General features: G+C 52.3%; 1 protein-coding gene across 1 annotated transcript in view; it reads right to left on the bottom strand.

Annotated features, from left to right (window-relative positions):
* Positions 1–243: 243 nt before the first annotated feature.
* PARD6G (par-6 family cell polarity regulator gamma) overlaps positions 244–18,308 on the bottom strand; it is a 58,291-nt gene continuing 40,226 nt past the window's right edge. Inside the window, exon 3 of the mRNA XM_031672386.2 lies at positions 244–2,949. Within this exon, the coding sequence (XP_031528246.1) occupies positions 2,129–2,949 (821 nt within the window). The 3' untranslated portion in view covers positions 244–2,128. The remainder of the gene's footprint in view (positions 2,950–18,308) is intronic.

Genomic DNA, 18,308 nt, shown 5'->3' with positions numbered 1-18,308 from the left:
AGACATCTATCTCCTATCAAATAAGTGGTTATTTGAAATGACCTACTACCTGCTTGAGTTTGAGCCCATTTTCTCTGTAAAATGGGGACAGTACCACTTGCTTCATGGAGAGTGTGTGAGGATTAAGTGAAACATGAGAGGCACTTGGTAACTATCAGAGGGTTTCATCCTGAGGAGGAAGCTCACCCCTGCTCAGCATGGACAGTGACATTCTCCTTGTATTTAGAACAGAACTGGAAAATATTAAAAGCAAAGAAAAAGGTTTTATTCTTTGATATATAAAAACAAGAAAACTTTAATGTGTATACAACATGGTTTTTTGTTGGTTTTTTTGTTTTTTAATAAGAAGAAAATGGCAGAAATATAGACCTGGGTAGAAAAATACACTAAAGCAGCTGTTTGAAACAATTCATAACTCCTAACATTATGAATAGCACACAAATCTCAGCATAAGACTTTTTTTCCTTTAAAAATTATTCACATTTGTATAACAACTTAAAACATGGTAAGAAATATAACTTTCCTCAGTAACACAGTGGTTTATTTGACAAGATAATTCAATAACCAGCAATAACTTAGTAAAAGAACATTTCCTTTGTGATAGTAACTTAGCATTAGAGTTTTGTTTCTATAATACTTGTGATAGTAAAAAAGCACTGCGGACTCCTGAGGTGCCGAAAATGTTTGTACAGTTCATTGGAGCCCGTGGTTTTGGGGGTCCTAGACCTCAAAGGGGGAGCATCTTTGGTCTTCCCTGTTCTTGGGACTGTAACAGTGATCCTGGCATACAAATGAGAGAAACAAAGGCGCAGGAGACCACAACTACTCAGTAAAAGCTATTCCTGCCCAATAAATAGTTTCAAAAAGAGAAATCACTTGCTTCCCACCTATCAGGAACATGAAAACGCTGAGATGACTGCTTTCATTGTGTTACCAGCCTGACAGCCATGAAGTCAGGACAGTTCTGCCACTGACCAGCAGGGGGTGCAAGACCACAGGAGAAGCGGCTGCACAGTCTCCCAGAGGGCAGCCTACAGAAATACTTCTATCTGCATTTATGTGAACGCTGTTTTGGGTTAAAGTTTAGTTCTCATAGTGTAAGTTTAACAGTGTCTCCTTGACATTGGATTCAAACAGAAAATACACGTCATATAAAACCTGATTGGATCAACATGAATGAACCTTTAAAATGACTACGTTTGTAAATATAGCTAGAATCAAAGGGAAGTGACGATGAATTTAATCTGTGTCAAAAATCTTTACATTCCACGTGACTTATTATTTAAAAACAAAGATAACAGGACTTACATATCCCAGTGGCTGTGAGCCTTCAAAAGCCCGTGTCGGACCAGTGCTAGGCTTGGCCATCATTTCTGGTGGGGCCATTTCAAAACTGCCCCTGGAGTCACGATGCACAGGCAAAGAAAGTCTGTGTCCCAGAGTAAATACTGGCCTTTGATCACAGATGGTCCTGGTGAGTGTCACCTTCCCCTCCAGCAGAGCTGGCTGCCTCCCCTCTTTAAATTCACCCTCAGAGGCTGGACAGGGCACCGCTGGTGGCCTCACAAAGCTGTCCGCAGGGGCAAGGCCACTGCATGAGGCTGGGGAGTTCCACACCCACTTGGCTATTTGAAACAGGACTGAAATGCCGTGAGAATCTGGATTCACCTTCAACAGTCATACCTATTACAGGCTTGCGTGCATTTGCTCTTAAAAGCCAGGTTCTCCTTCCTGCCCTAAACCATCAGCAGAATCTGTGCAAGTTGGCAGGAAGCACAGTGACATCGTGAATTTGACTGTTAAAAAAAGTAATTTTAAAGCTTCATTTAAAAAGTGTATTTTTTAAATTTAAAGAGTCAGAGGCTTTCTACCACTTTACAAAGGTGCGGCCTGCCCCTGCCCAGTACGACTGTGCATGTGTGTGTTCTTTATATTCTGTGGAGGAATTCTATAAAAATACAGTATTTTTCCTATCCGTAAGTTGAAATAAAGAGTAGGGTTGTGGGAGAAAAGGGAGGGATAAATACAAACAAAAAGGAGAAGTGAAGTGTACAATTCTAATTTTAAAATTGGAATAAAAATTTAAAAGCATTTCCCCTTGGGAAACTGACCTGTCTGATGCCTGCCCCTACAGGGTGACCGCCGGCCCATGCTCCTCCACCCCTCCCGGGGGCAGGGCCAGGCTGTGGCGGGGGTCGGACCGGAGGGAGCTGAGCAGCCGGTGGACGCTGCCCTCCCGCCCAGGGCTGTGCAGCCCGGGCGCCAGGCCAGCGCCGTTGACCCGTGCGAGGCTGCCCGGCGTTGGCCTGGGGACCAGCCGGGGCTCCAGGACGCCCTCGAGGACCACGTCGGGCTCCTCATCGCTCTCCATCTCGTCGGTGGGCAAGTTCTGCAGGACATGGGCTGCTGGCAGGCTGTGGCGGCTGGCTGTGCTGTCCGAGGAGCGGCCGGAACTGCCAGACACACGGCCGCAGCGCACCACGTTGTTCCGCTGGTTGGCCGGCTTGACTGTGACGATGAGGTTGTGACTGTTGGCGATCATCATGTCCGTGACCTGGTCCAGCGTCTTCCCAGCCACCTCGATCCCGTTCACCTCCAGGACCTCATCGTCCACGGCCAGCAGCCCGGTGCTCTCAGCCAGGCCGCCGGGCACCATGCGGGAGATGAAGATGCCTGGCACCTTCTCCAGCCCCTGTGGGGCCACGCGCACGCTCGTGCCATCGCGGATGTAGAAGCCCAGTGGCTTCTGGCAACCGTGCCGGTACAGCCTCACGCGGCGGTGCGTCTCAGGGAGGATGTCCACGTCGATGATGGAGGACACGGGGCGGAAGTCGTGTGGCAGGCCGATGTGCAGGTGCGCGCGCCGGCGAGGGCCGTCCTCCCGCAGGGCCAGTGGGCGCCGCCGCCTGGACAGAGATCCTGCCCCGAAGCTGCAGTGCTCGGCCTCTTCTGGAAGAGAGCAGAGGGGACGGTCAGAGGACAGGCCGCGGGAGCACCGGGGAAGCACACATCAAACAGCTCCCACCACCTGCAGCCTGAGGCTGGCCATCCCGGTCAATCCCCCTTTCTGCTGCTTACCCTCCCACTGCTTCTCTGACTTGCAGTGACCCCAGGGAAGTCTGAGGCATTGAGCCCACAACCAAATCATGTGCAGAACTTACTGAAACACATCTCACGCATATGCCTGAGAGCTAAACGACCAATCCATTTTGTCACAGTTCACTCTTTGGGGAAGTCTCAGCCTCCAGGGTGATATGCAAACACACTGGAGTAACTTTCTGAGTTGTTCTGCTGAGCCCAGGGCAATCCTGGCACTGGCTGAGCTGGCCCAACTGTGTTCACCAGGCAACTGCTTGATGCCAAGTTGAAGCGCAATCACCTCCCTAAAACCAGCTCTCTAGAACTCTCCAAACTGAGCCCCAGGCAACCAACAAAATGATTTCCAGAGTTGCCATATTGTTCATCTCCAGAGTTCAATAAAAAATTCACAAGACATGCAAAGAAATGAGCATATGACCTATTCAAGGGAAAACAGTGACAGGAGCTGTCCCTGAAACAACCTGGTGGCACAGTTACTTGAAAAAGATTTGAAAACAGTGGCCTAAGACATGCTCAAAAAAAGCAACAACAACAACAACAACAAGGTGTGCAGAAAGTCAAGACAGCAATGTGTGAACAAAATAAAAATATCAACAGACAGAAAATCTAAAAGGAAACCAAATGCTGAAAAGTACAACTGAAATCAAAAATTCACTAGGAGCATTCAGAGGCAGATCTGAGCTGGCAGAAGAAGGCGCCAGTGAACTTGAAGACAGGACAATGTCTGAGGAACAAAAAGAAAAAAATACCAAAGAAAAGTGAACGGAGCCTAGGAAACCACTGGGACGCCATTGAGCAAACCAATACACATGAAGCGACAGTCTCAGAAGGAGAAGAGGAGGGACTGTTCGAATAAATGATGCCTGAAAACTTCCCAGATTTGATGAAACGTACAAATGTAAACATCAGGGCTCATCAGACTGTATGTGAGATGAACCCAAAGAGACCCAAACCAGAACACAGTATAATCAGACTTGATAAAGACATGATGTGACCTCATATTCTCCAGGGCAGAAGCAGTAATTTGAAAGGAGCCTGGGTCAGACCCACCTGCTGATCTTGGAGAGGCTCCTGGAGCTCCCCTGTGGACAGAGACACCAGTGGCAGCTATCTTGGGGAAACTCATTTTACCACATGGGCAGTGATGCTAGCAGGTGCCATTGTGGAATCCTCCCTCTGCTTTATTAGCCTTGGAATCTAGCCCTGCCCCAGCCCAATAGCTTGTAGGCACTGGCACTGGGAGGCCTCAGGACAAGCAACTAGCTGGGTGGGGACACAGCCCACAGACCAGCAGGTAGGCTGCCTTAAGACTCCTTGAGCCCACAGCCACCCCTGTCCACCAGAGGGCCCAGGCCTGGCAGCATACACCAGTGCACTGGCACTAGACCTGGGACCCCAGGACCCTAGGCAGAGACCCTAGGACCCAGCTCCACCTACCAGTGGGTAGGCACCAGACTAGAACCACTGCAGCCAGCAGTCTGCCATGGTAAGATGCAACCCACCCACTAGCAGAGCAACACCAACTCTGGGACACCTAGGGACTCCTTGGTCAGGAAATGCGTCTTAGAATCACCTCTGGTCTGAGAGCCCACTGGCCTCAGCCTCACAGGACCAGCTGACCAGCCGCAAACAAAGGCAGCCTGATGGACACAGACTTGCCCCCCACTCACAGCCACACTTTCTCCCAGGCACCGCACTCCTGAAAGACACACAAGAAGCAGGTCCGGCAGGCGAGGTCAGGCCGGCGGGGCCACCACGAGGCCAGCCTCACGTGACCTGAGGCTGCTACCAAGACACAGGCTGGAGTGGTTCGGTGAGGCCAGAGGCCCCTGGCTGTTCTCTGGGAAGACACCTGACTGTGTTCACCAGGTGGTGGGGGACCACGTGGCTCCTGATGAAAAGGCTTCACACGTCTGTTTTAATTGGCAGGCGGCAGACGGCTTCTCTCTTTGCAGTTGTTGTGTCGGGAACGAGATGACAGGAATAAGAACCGTTTATGGTAGCAGCATAGTCTGCTCACGCTATCACCAGGCAACACCAGGAAGGCGCACACCTGCATGTCCCCCACCTCTGCCCGCGCAGAGCTCCCCAGGGCCTGGGGCGCGGCGGGTTGGGGGGGTCTTGCCTTGTCAGGAGCACTCGTCAGACTGAGAGGGAGGGTCCCAGACCAGTGTGCTGGAGAGAGGGTCCCGTTCTGCTCTGCTGAGCCATGTTCTGAAGCTCCTCTGGGCACCGGGCTAGGGGCTGATCCTCAGCTGGGAGGAGGGAGACTTGTGCCAGGAAATGTGGGGAGCACTGCCTGCTGGGGTTGCTGAGGAGAGGCAGGCTGGTCTCAGAGGCGAGGGCTGGTGGGCCATGAGGACAGTTCCAGCAGGAGGAAGGGTGGGGCTGGGGCCGAGCAGGGGGGATGGGAAGAAGCAAGGAGCCAGGGCAGCTCCTCTGGCTCTGGCCTCTCTGCTCCCAGAGGCTGCAAGCCCCCTGGGGATCCTATTTTACACAAATCTTGGGACAGGCACTTGGAAGTCCAACTTGGAAAATAGGCAAAGTTATATAAAAGTAACTTAAAATTTTTTAAATTTGAAATTTTCAGATTTGGAAAGTGTAGAATCATGAGGGTATCCATGGTTATTCCCCACGTTATAAATATGTTAACTTGTGGGTGGACAGTATCCCCTTTCAAGCGCATTGGTTTTTGGTAATTCACTAGAAATTTGATATTAAATTGAACATTTAATTTAAAAATTCATTAAAAACTTTTTAAATTGAGAAAACTATTAAAAATGCTTAGAAAAACAATCTCAGGGTTCGTAAAGATTAGCAACCGCCCCCCTTGCCAAAACCCCAAGCCCTCTAATCATGAAGGATAGGAAAAAAATGCCTTAAAATATAAAAGGCTGCAAATCATCACATGGGACACGCACCAGGCCCAGGCTACCTTCGTGAGGGCAAACGTTTTATTGTGGATGTCAGCAAACTGATTCTAAAGTTCATACAGAAAAACAACAGGACCCAGAACAGCCAATGAAACATCAAAGGAAAAGAACACAGTTGGAAGCCTGACACTGCCCGGCTTCCACACTCACCACGAGGTAAGACAGTGTGGTGCTGGGGAAAGGACAAAGAAATGGATCAGCAGGACAGAGAGCCCAGCAACAGACCCACGCAAACCCAGTCAACTGGCCTTTGACAAGGAGCAAAGGTACTTCAGTGGTGGAAGCACAGTCTTGTCAGTGAGCGGTGCTGGGACAGCTGGACACATCTGCACAGACCCCGCACCCCTCACAAGAACTAGCTCACGATGAGCCACAGACCTGAATGTAAATGCAAAACTATAAAACTCCGAGATAACAGGGGTGAAAGTCTAGGTTAGTGACAAGTTTTAATCACAGCTCCAAAAGCGTAATCCATGAAAGGAAAAGGACATAAACGGGACTTTATTAGAATGGAAACTTCTGTGAAAGACACGGTTAAGAGGACAACAACAACAAAAGAGACGGGCCACAGACTGGGGGAAGTATTTGCAGAGCACATATTTGATAAAGGTCTTGTATCTAAAATACACAAAGAACTCTTAAAACTCAACAAGAAAATAACACAATTAAAAATGGGCAAAAGGTGTGAACAGACACTTCACCAAAGAAGATACGCAGATGACTAAATAAGCACATAAAGAGACACTCCACATCATGCCATCAGGGAAATGCAAACTAAAGCAGCAATGAGACACCACTGCACACTTACTAGAACACCCCAAATCCAGAGCACTGACAACACCAACTGCTGGTGAGGACGCGGAGCCACAGGAACGCCCATCCCTGCTCGGGGGAATGCAGAATGCTGCAGCCACTTTGGAAGACAGCTTGGGGGTCTCATAACACCAAACACATTCCCACCGTGTGGTCCAGCGATCGCACTCCTTGGCATTTACCCAAAAGAGCTGGGAACTTACGTCCACACAAAATCCTGCAGGCAGATCTTACCCCTGCTTTATTCGTAATTGCCAAAACTTGGAAGGGACCAAGATGTCCTTCAGCAGGTGAGTGGACCAACTGTGGTGCATCCACACAACGGAGAATCACTCAGCACGAAAACAAGATGAGCTCTCAAGATGTGAAAAGAATGCAGGCAGTTAGTCTACTACTACGTGAAAGAAACCAGTCTGAAAAGGCTGTGTGCCGTGTGATTCCAGCTACACGGCATTCTGGAAAGGCAATAAAGATCAGTGGTCGCTCGGGATGGAGGAGGGGGTGTGGCGCGGAGAGCAGCAGAGCACAGAGGATTTTTAGGGCAGTGAATATACTCTGTATGATATCATATGATGGACATGTGTCATTATGCATTTGGCAAAACCCACAGAACACCCACAATACCAAGCGTGAACCCTGATGTAAACTATGGGCTTTAAGTAACAGCAGTGTCTGAACACTGGCCCGCCAGGTTTAACAAATGTGCCGAGTTCGTGTGTTAGCAGTTAGGGGAAAGAGGGTATATGGGAATGCTTGGTACTTTCTGCTCAGTTTTTCTATAAACCTAAAACTGCTCTGAAAAATAAAGTCTGTTAAGTTTTAAAAATGCCTTAAAGCACAAAGGTTAGAAATCCTTAGGTGGTCCGCACACAAAAACAAACGACTTAGTATGACTGACCATTTTCCTTAAAAGTAAGGAGGGTATCAGTGGTTGAAAAACTGTAGAACCGGCTAGAACTGTCTGCCTGTGGCCCTCGCAGGCCCAACTTGAGGGTCAGCCCTGGTGGACCAGCCTGGCGAGCTACCCCGGACACAGACCCCAGCGCTGGGGCTCTCAGCCTGGCAGGCCCAGGGTGGTCCTGTGAGGAGACCCTGGGCTGAGGGGACCTCGGTTTGCCCCAGAGGCTGGTCACTCACTCACTACCACCTGCCCACTTGTGACCCTTGGCCACAACTGTGACCACAGGACAGACAAAACCTCCACATCACAGAGCCCACGGCCCAACCTTGGGGTCAGAAGGACCTGTGGCCAACAGCAATTTCCAGCGAACGTGCCAGGAAGAAAACAGGGGGAAGGTCTGGAGTTCTGTCAGGGGCAGAGGGCCTATGATGTGGTGGAACAGGCCCGCAGCCCGAGCAGCGCCAAGAAACTGGAAACCACTTTTCTGCCTCCTTAAATGGGTGCAAGTTAAAGGTCTGTTTTCCTTTTAAAACAGCACACACAAGGTAGGTGGAGGGGCCACCAGGAGAGACAGAGACTGCAGGATCCCGCTGTCACTAGTCACCCTCTTACTCTCTCTTCTCCCTCAGAGAATTCACACCTGACCTTGCCCACCCTTCGCTGCTTCCGCACTTTGAAGGCTGCTCGCTGACACACCTGACCTGAGGAGGGCCCAGGGACGCAGCCCAGGACAAAGGGTGTCCTGGATGGGTCAGGAGGCCGTCTGCTCTGAAACCCTGACAAGCCTATTCCTGCCTGCGTGCGGAGGTTGGGGGGTATGCGGTGCCTGAACCTGGTCTCCTCCAGGGAAAGGGGAAGACACAGGCTCACAGGACGCCTGGCCTGCTGCGCTCCCTGTGCCGGCCTAGCCTGGCTACCCCCTGCCTCCCATGAGGCCCCGAGAAGCTGCGTCTGGGAACTGGGAGCATCACAGAAGGAAGAACAGGAAAGGGACTCCGGCAGGAGGTGGGAGGAGGCAGGAGAACACACCCCTCAGTCCCAGTGACGCGCACGCACCACGCAGCATGGGAAGCTCACCCAGGACGGCTTTAATCAGCCATCGGCCCGGCTGTGTGAAAGCACCTCTTCCTGTCTCAGCTTGTCCCAGGCTGGCTGAGACCAAGCGGCTCCCCTTCCCATAATTAAACACAAGTCAGAACAGATTTTATTCTTAAAGACACTAGAAATGCCAACATTTTAAAAGTCTGCCACATATGCTGAAGAACAAAATGTGCCAGATATTAGATAGAAGCCAAACCTCCTGCAGTCTTTTCTCTCCCCGTAAACTTTGTCCTGACGCCAGAAGACCTGTCCTCGTTCCACTGTCCTGGCCCCTACATGAGCTCACTCCCGGGGGCTGCTCTCCAGGTGTCCAGCTCTCTCCTCTGCCAGCTCATCCGGTTTGCCTCGCTGAAGGCCCTCGGACCCGGGGCCACTCCCACCAGCCTTCCTCAAAGCCAGGTTAGAATTGCCCCATCTTTCCCAAGAGGGCAGCTCCCATTTGCTGAACCCTCTCGCGGAAGGGTGTCTGGGTGGGATGGCTCCACAGGGCACCCTGGGGCCACGCATCTTGGGAACCGGCTAAGAGCGGTGCCAGATGTTGGTCCTGGCTTTGTGGTTGCTTTTTATCAGGGCTGGTTCCAGATTCAAAGGAAGCTTAAAGATCATTTTTAAGAAATGACTGAAAATGAATGTGGAATCAGGCGCAGGGCAGTGAGCCTTTAGGACCTTCTGACAGTAAACGGCTCCAGTGATCACGGAAACCTGTAGCTGGGGATCCGAAAACCCGAGGGCTGGGCCCATCGCCCGTTAGTCGTGTCAGTCTGTCTTTTCCCGCTGCTGGCGGTCCAGCTCACTCAGGCATCAGGGACTGGGGTGGGGCTGGGCTGGGCTCAGGCCAGCCGCGGCTCCTCTTGGACCCCATCACTGAGGGTAAAGTGCATTCCAGTCCTTCCTGGGAGGAAGGCTGGGCTATGTCTTCAGGGCGTGACCCCCCCACCCCATAGACACAGACAGAGGTCTCTGTCCTGTATGCCCGCCTCTGCTGCAGATCCACAGGCAGCATCTTTGGAGGGTTTAGCATGGACGCTCAGCACATGCCAAAGTGTATCTGAGTTACACTGGCAGGGAAGCCCTGGCTGTCCGAGGCCCACCTGAGGGACAAGGGGAGGCAGGGCCATGCTGAGGACAGCACAGACGGCACCAGCCACAGCGACCCCGCAGACTGGTGGCAGGCGGCTTGGAAGGTGGGCACCCGAGGCAGGGCCTGAGTGTCACACTAGGTCCCTGGGGGGGGGCCTCCTCAGTGGCTGAGAGCTGCCACGTCCCAGGGTGGGAGAGTCCCCGGGTCCCTGTTTTTATTAGCACAGAGGTATCTTCTATGCTTATTTTCTGTTCCTAGTCACTGTTTTTTTCACTTTTTAATTTTTTGCCTCCTTCCTCAACCACAGAGCTGCCAGCTGCCCACCTGCCCACCTGCCTCCCCTCTGGCTTCATCAGGACAGGCTCTGCTCCTGCACCTCACCCAGAGGCTGGTTCTCGGTGACAAAGCTGCCGACGGTGATCAGCAGGGCCAGTGGCCTTTGACCAGCTTCCCAGCATCTCTGCTCCACACCAGGGTCGGGTTGTGGGGGGGCCAGCAGCCGCAGGGCAGCTCTAGCCCCTCTCCCCAAAGCTGGGCTGAGTGACAAAGTTTCCTTATAATCACATCTGTGGATCCAGCCTCTTTAGTAAAAATCTTCAGTTCTTTATTATTGGCAGTACTAACTCATTTGTAACCCATCTTGAAGTGGACTAGAACCCCGGGTCCTGTATCTGCCAAGCAAGTGACTGGTCCAGAAGGATACTGTGAGGTACTCAGGTAAGGAACAGCCCTCTGCAGTAGGCTGAGACACACCTGCCTGCTAGGTGTGCACAGAGAGCCAAAGGAACCTGAAAACAGACAGGGACACAGATATCCATCAGGTGCTCATAAGCTGGGAGGAAGGGGGCAGCTCTGGCTTGTCACAGACGGAGAGGAGGCAGGACCACGCAATCAGGGACTCACTGGGGAGAAAACCTCACCAATGAGCTTGCCAGTCCTCCAGTCCTCCTTCCCTCTTGCTTTAAAATACATTCTTTCAAAATAAACTCTTCAGAGCCAAACAGGTGCTTAACAACAAGCTTTCCTTTGACAAAAAAAAAAACAGCAAAGTACAGTCGCTCCTCAGTATCCAAGGGGCGCTGGCTCCAGGGCCCCTGTGGACACTCAAATCCATGATACTCGAGCCCCTTGTATGAAACAACCCAGCGCAGTCAGCCCTCTGTGTCCGCGGATGTGGAAGCCGTGGGTGGGGAGCCGTGGGTACGCACGGTCGACTGTACTAGTTCCCCCTCGGCAATGTTTTCTGTAACTTTTAAACAACGTTGTGTTTCTGCTAATACAGGAAGAAAAGAAGCCTAGGCATGGAATTCTTAGCTAACTCACGAGCCTGTTTATGGAACGCCACTCCCCCCCACCCCCCAAATCCAGGGTAAGGAGTGTGTGTCGCTGGTCCTGACACACAAGGAGACATAAGGAAAAGGAGCAGAAGAGAATTTAAATTCTCATTGGAAGCATTTACGAAACATCTTGTTTTGATTCTGGTTCTCTACTTATCCTTTTATTAAAAAAGTTAGCCCAAATCATACATATTCGTTATAGAAAAAATGGAAGCAAAAAACAATAAAACCCCCCAAACTTCACCGTAACTTCACTGCTAGGTCAGCAGTGTCACCACTGCAGTGTTCTTCCCACTGGAATTGTCTCAGGAAAGACGCAGGCTGTGCCCACCTGCTCCCTGCAAACCCCTAGCTGGTCATCCCCAGGCCACACTCTTCCCTTCAGACAGGTGAGTGTGGACACAGCTAGAGGACATTCCACACACCACCCACTCAAGAAAATCTCTAAGACAGAGGAGCTTCCAGGCCCCATCCCAGCCCCAGCCCACAGGAAGGCGGTCAGCAGGGAGCAGGTCCCTGAAACAGGCACCGCCCAGCTGCTTACTTCACCAGACCACGTTTGTTCCCTGTGCATTTGGTGTAAAAAAGGTTTATTTTAGAAAATTGAGATAAAATTCTTGTAACAAAAAATTCACCATTTAAAAACATATGTTTTTAGTATATTCACATTGCTGTGGAAACATCACCGCTACCTAATTCCAGAACATTCTGCCACCCCAAAAAGAAACACCACATTTTGAAATGTGCTCCTTCCTCCAGCCCTGAGCAAATACTAACGCACCTTCTGTCTCTACAGATTTGCCAGTTCTGGACACTTCGCATAAGTGGAATCGTACAGTATGTGGCCTTCCGTACCTGCCTTTTTTCACTGAACATAGTTTCAAGTTCATCTATGCTGTAGCATTTACCAGTGTGTCATTTCTTTCTATGGCTGAGTAACATTCCATTGTATGGATGGACCACATTTTTTAAAATCCGCGCATCCTCAATGGACACTTGAGTTGTTTCCAGTTTGTGGCTATTGTGAATAATGCCGCTATGAACGTTTTTGTGTGGACATATATGTTCATTTCACTTGGGTAAATACCTAGGTGTGAAACTGCCAGGTAATTCTACATTTAACTTTGAGGAAATGCCGAAGGGTCTTTCACAGTGGCTTCACTATTTTATGTTCCTATGAGCAATGCCTGAAGGTTCCAGTTTCTCCACATTTGTTTTCATCTGTCTTTCATTTTTTCACGTGGTTACTGGCCATCTGCATATCTTCTTTAGAGAACTGTCTACTCAGATCCTTTGCCCATTTTAACTGGTCTTTTTATTGTTGGTGAGAGTGTTCTTTGTAGTCTAGATACAAGTCCCTTATAAGATACATGACTTGAAAATACTCTTCTGTTCCATGACTTCTCACTTCATTTTCTTGACAGTGTCCCTTGACACACAAAAGCTTTAAGTTTCAATGAAGTCCAACTTATCTATTTTTACTTTTGTGGCTTGTGCTTTTGGTATTATATTTCGGAAACCATTGCCTAACCCAAAGTCACATCCCTGTGCATTTCTAAGTAAAGCAGCAAACAAAAGTAGCCCTGGCCCTGGTTTTAAAAACCAGAAACATAAGTCACACCCTGTGTCTGGTCTTAGGAGCTCTTTCCTGTTCGCCCTGGAGAAGAGGTCTAGCACAAAGTAACAGGCGTTAATAGAAGCCGTCTGGAGCCAGCATGCTGTGAACAAGGACTACTCAGCCATGCAAAGTAGAAAGCTCTAAGTTAAGAAGTTAAGTACCGAGTTCAGCTCCCAGTTCCTCAACTTCACATGAGGGTGACGCACGCCAGGAGATATGCTGCTGGAAAAGTCTGCCATGGAGAAGACAAGACTCAGACCAACGTTCGTTTTATCCTGTTAAAAGTTTCCTTAAACAACAGACTTTCTTGAAAGCACCTCAGAGTGAAAATAAAGTCAACTCTGAAACACCTTTCTCTGTCAAAAGGAAGCCATGCCCAAGTCCTGGGAGGTGTTTGGACTGCTTCCTGAAGGGTTTGCTGAGATGCTTCCAAAGCCCAGGGTGAAGAAAGCTGGGCCGCACCCAAAATTCTCCACTGAGGTTCTGGGTCCAGGTTGCTGGCAGGACCACCGAGGCCAGTGACAAGCGAAGCTTTACTGCTTCCGGACATGGGAGAACATGGCCTATGGTCCAGCACGGTCAGCCCAGGGCGAACTGTTTGCCACTTCTGAGCCAGTCTCAACCTCTCCCAGGGTTCCAAAGGTGCCTGCAGACAGGAAGCCCAAACCATCCTCTCCAAACCTCAGGCGGCCCACCGGGGCCCATCCTCCCCAGGTCCACAGACAACAGCAGACACAGTGGTCTGGGAGCCACTCTAGATGACTTTCCTGACTCCCAGAGAGGCTAGGTCAGCTGAGAACCCCAATTCTTAGAGGCTGAGCTGGGTTGGAGCTTCTCACCCTTCCTCCTTGTTCCCCTGGCCCCTGAGGCCCAGGGACCCTCCCTTTGACAGACGGGGAAACTGAGGCTGGTGGCAGGAGGGAGTGTGTGCCCCTGTGCAGACGCAAAGGCAGCACTGTGAGACCGCACCATCTTCTGCTCATTCATCCATTTAAACAACATGCGGAGAAAGTGCTCAGCGCATGTTGGGAGCAGAACAGTAAGTGGACTGGATCACATGGATTAAATACACAAAACAGAAAGGAAATGCCCTATAGTAATCCTGCCCTTTCCTAATAATAGTCCAGTGCCCACTTTTCCAGACTGTTCAGCACAACGAAGACGTGTGTGTTAGGGGGCTTCTCCAGAGAAATGCGTCTCATAGGGTATAAACAGACCACCCTGGAGGAAGCTGATGATGGGACCTGGCTCTGGTGGTTTCGGAGGCCAGAAGCCCCACGATCTGCTGCAGAGGCTGGAGGCCCCGGAGCTGCGGTGTCCACGCGCAGGGAAAGGCAGGTGCTCCAGCTCCGGGAGACAGGACTGCCCTTCTCTCGCCTCTGGCTCCACCTGGGCCCTCGGCCGACTTGAGCCCTGCCGCGAGGCGAGCACGCTGCTTCACTCAGAGCACGATTTAAATGCCCAGACTCTTCTGGAAACCCTTCACGGACGCACCCAGAAATAACGTTTCATCAGCTCTTTGGGCCTCCCTTACCCATGAAGCCGACGCATAAAACTAACCACCACAATTCCAAAGCCAGATAATACATAAAACACTTTAAAAAATATTCAATAAGCAAACAAACAAACAGACAAACACATTTTAAAAAGCCTGCAGTGCTGACAAGAGGACGCCTCTCTCCCTTCCTCGGCCCCTGTCCCTCCTCACACACACGTGGAGCCACGTCCACTGCAAAACAGCCTTAAGGATTCATGCCCCTCTGCTTGGGAAGGAGTGAACGCACAACGGACCTGGGCAGACAGTTAACAAGGAACAGGCTGAGTCATGGGAGAGGCAGGGCCAACCACCCGACTCCTGCATTTTTGCAGAAGCCATGAAGGGGGGCCGAGCACAAAGGGCCAATCGGAACTTGCCGTTCCCGCCTCAAGCCCACGTGGGAGGACTTCTTGCCAAACCTCCCGGCCTGGTGCCCACAGCCCGGCCCACGGGGAGGGCCTGGGAGGACTGCAGATGCATCTTTAACTAGAGGGGAACATTTTCCCTTGTAATCCGGGAGCTGAAATCACTCAGGTGTGTCTCGATGAAGCTGCCTCAGACACACGGCGGGGCTGTGGCAGGATGAAGTCATCCCCCTGCAAGCAGGCTCACACGCCCCGAACCACAGCTACAGGTCTCCCGCCTCCTCGGCTGGCGAGAACATTCCTTTCCTCGCCAGGATGGTGTCCTGCCCTCAGCAGGTCACGGACCCCCAACACCACTCAGAAGGGCTGACAAAGAATGCCCTGCTTCCCCCGCCCCACGTCCCCTTGCAGGGCCTGCTCTGGAGTCTCCTGCCTCTGGGCCCACTTTGATTCAGCCGCAGGTGCTGCACCAGCTGTGGCACCCCGGGCAGCCGCTTCACCCCAAGGCCACATTTTCTCACTGGGGCAGTGAGCACAATGACAAACACCAATGCTGTGTGTCCCTGAGTGTTCAGTGGCTACTGGTGGTCACTGCCACCATGTGCAGCGCACAACGCCCAGACACTGTCCTGTGAGAGCAGACAGGCTGGGCTCCACAAACTCCCAGATGAGCCAAAGCTGCTGGCATTTTGGTTAGGGGCACAACTGACAGGTGTTTCCGTGGTCTGAGGACAAAGGAAGCTGCCCTGCGGCTCTGAGAGGCAGCAGGTGCAGGGCCCCATCTCAGGGCCTCTGAGAAGGCATGACAAGGTGACAGCAAGCGGTGTGTGCCTGACTGGCGGAGCTGTCCTCTCCCAAGCAGGGAGGAAGAGGACTCTGCCGAGGTGGGCAGAGAGGAGGGTTAAGGGCCCCACGCGTAAGTGACGTGAGGCCTGGTCTGGTGGCCCTCACTCTGCTTGAAGGTGCAGTCCTGGCAGCCCTGCTGACCCGAGCTCCTGTGGGGCAGCTCCCAGCAGGGCCGATGGTGCAGTGCTCAGCTGGACTCTCACCCGCACAGGCTCCCGGCAGCCCTGTGAGTGGGGGACGGTCTGCGCCCTGGCGGCTCTGGCACTGCTGGGCGGCTGCAGAAACACGGATGACAGGCTATCCCCAGACTGGCCTGGCCAGCCTCTGGGTGGCCTGGACTCGGCGTCCTTATTTTCCTCAAGCCCCTTCGCGATGTTAACCTGCAGCAGAGCTGGAACCACCCCCATGGCCAGGCACACAGCTGCCCCCAGAAGTTTTCAGAAGAACCATCTCATATTGAACGTACCTGTCTCTGTCCCACCACAGTGATGGGGTGCTCAGTGTGATGCGGACTCTCATCTCTGCAAGCAGCAGGCCTGGGCCAGCTCCTGTCTCTCACACGCTCCACATGCCTGAGACCCCAGGAGACAGCCTTTCCTGGGGAGGCCAGACCCTCGGCCTGTGAGCACAGCCTCTTCCCTCATCACAGCACAGCAAATGACACCCCATGCAGGGAACAGCCTCGACGTACCCCAGAGGTTCCCGGCCCCCAGGGGACATGTGGTGATGGAGGAGACATTTGTGGTTGGGGGTGCTACTGGCAATTTGTGGGTGGGGGCCAGGGGTGCCAAAAATACCCCACAATGCATAGGATGAGCAAAGAGTTACCTGGCCTGAGTGTCAGAACACCTGCCGTGCACCGTCTCCAGCAGGTGGAAGGTGGCCTCTGCAGAGCCAGGTGGCCAAGGCCTGACTGAAACGTACTCAGTAACTGCTACGCAAGAACGTGGGTCACACGAGAGAGCCAGCCTGGGCTGGTGGGAGGGGAAGGCATGTCCCAGAGGTTCTATCTGTGTTCAGGGAGCTCAAAGGACCAGCCCTGGCCCTGACACCAGGGCCTGCAGTGCGGACCCAGCACATCACAGGTCAGATCCGGGGAGGCAGCCTCTGGGCTCTGTGCTGGCCCCTCGTTTCCTGGTCCTGAGGCCTCCATGCCCCACGCTGGCCACGTGCTACACACGCCTGAGGTGGACAGCAGGCTCGGGGTGCACATGTATGTTACACACACCTGGGCACTAGGAACTGGCTGAAATACCACTGTGTGCGTGCGTCCAGGAAGCCCGCAGGCCCCTGGTGACATGCGGGCTCACAGAAGAAATGGGTGCCCGCCCTTCTCCCCAGAGCACAGGTGGGCGCCCCCTCCCCACACTCCCTGAGGTGTGGTCCTTGCCGCCTCCACTCACGGCTCCCTGCTGTCAGGACCACAGACGGAGAAAGGGCCAGAGGGCGACCAGGCTGCTGGTGTGCGGCGGGAGCAGGCACAGAATCCATATGACGGAGGAGACGGTGTGGACCAGCAGACAGCCCCGCCATCCATGGACCTGGGACCCAGGTGGGGTGGGGGAGGCAAACCTGGATGCTGTCTGTGGATGACAAGCTGGCACAGCTGAGTGACCAATATGTCACTGTCCTATGCCCATGCCGCACCCCATCTTCCTGGGGAACCAAGCAGGGGCGGCATTTGGGACACCCATGAGCTGGACCATCCTCTGAGGACCCACTCCCAGATGTGCTGTGTTCAGACTGGGGATGTGGAGACTCCTGGAGGAGGTACCCTCCCACCTCTGGGCCTTCAGGGAGCTGAGACGGGGGCGCCGGCCTGTGGAAGGGAGGGAAGCAGCCCGGGTCTGCTGAGCAGGCTGGTCCACGGAGCTGTCCCAGTGAGCTGGATGTGCGCATCAGACCGGCCCAGCCTAACAGCACTTGCATTTTACCAGGCCCTGGGATCACACGCAGGCTGTGATGGGAGGCCCTCTGTGTGGAGCTGGCAGCTCTCAAGTACCTGGTGATGACTCCACCCTCCTCACCCCTTGCTGGGAGGGAACTGAGGCTGGAAGTGAGGGTCCCAGAGACTCAGAGCCTCTGTGTCTACAATGTGACAGTCACCTTTGACCTTGAGCCTCTGTGTCCCTTCCCCAAAATACCCGGGCTGCCTTAGCCACCTCTGCTGAGGGTCTCAGGGAAGGGGCAGCCCCTCACAGCCCTGGCTCCCCCCGTCCCTAAGATCTCCACCAGAGCAGACACTCACCCGACAGGTAAGGGTGAGGGGCCAAGGAATAGGTTCTGTGTCCCATTCTAGACTCTGGAACTGCATTTAGAGAACCATTAGCTCTTCTACTGATAATAAACACATTTATTTGTCTTTGTTAATGGCTGAGGAATCAATCTTCCATGTATTGTCACCTCAATTTTGAACTTATTTCCAATAATACCAGAAAATACTAAACACTAAAACTTTATTCACACTTCAAGGTAATGTTTTTGGCCAATGTGTTCTGAGAACAAACTGCATAAGGATAGCTTCCACAAGAAAAAAAGGCACTAATCCACCACTTTTTCCAATTTTCTAGAAATCACCTGGGACATTCTGACGTCTGCTCCACATCAGACAAGGCACGGTCTCAGCGCTGCCAAAGCTTGGCTGAGCTCTTTAAGAGGTTACAAATAGTGTTTGGGC

This window comes from Vicugna pacos, chromosome 30, assembly GCF_048564905.1.
Source record: "Vicugna pacos chromosome 30, VicPac4, whole genome shotgun sequence".
Classification (NCBI taxonomy): Eukaryota; Metazoa; Chordata; class Mammalia; order Artiodactyla; family Camelidae; genus Vicugna; species Vicugna pacos.
Note: the sequence above shows the minus strand (reverse complement) of the source record. Positions and strands in the feature narration are given on the sequence as shown.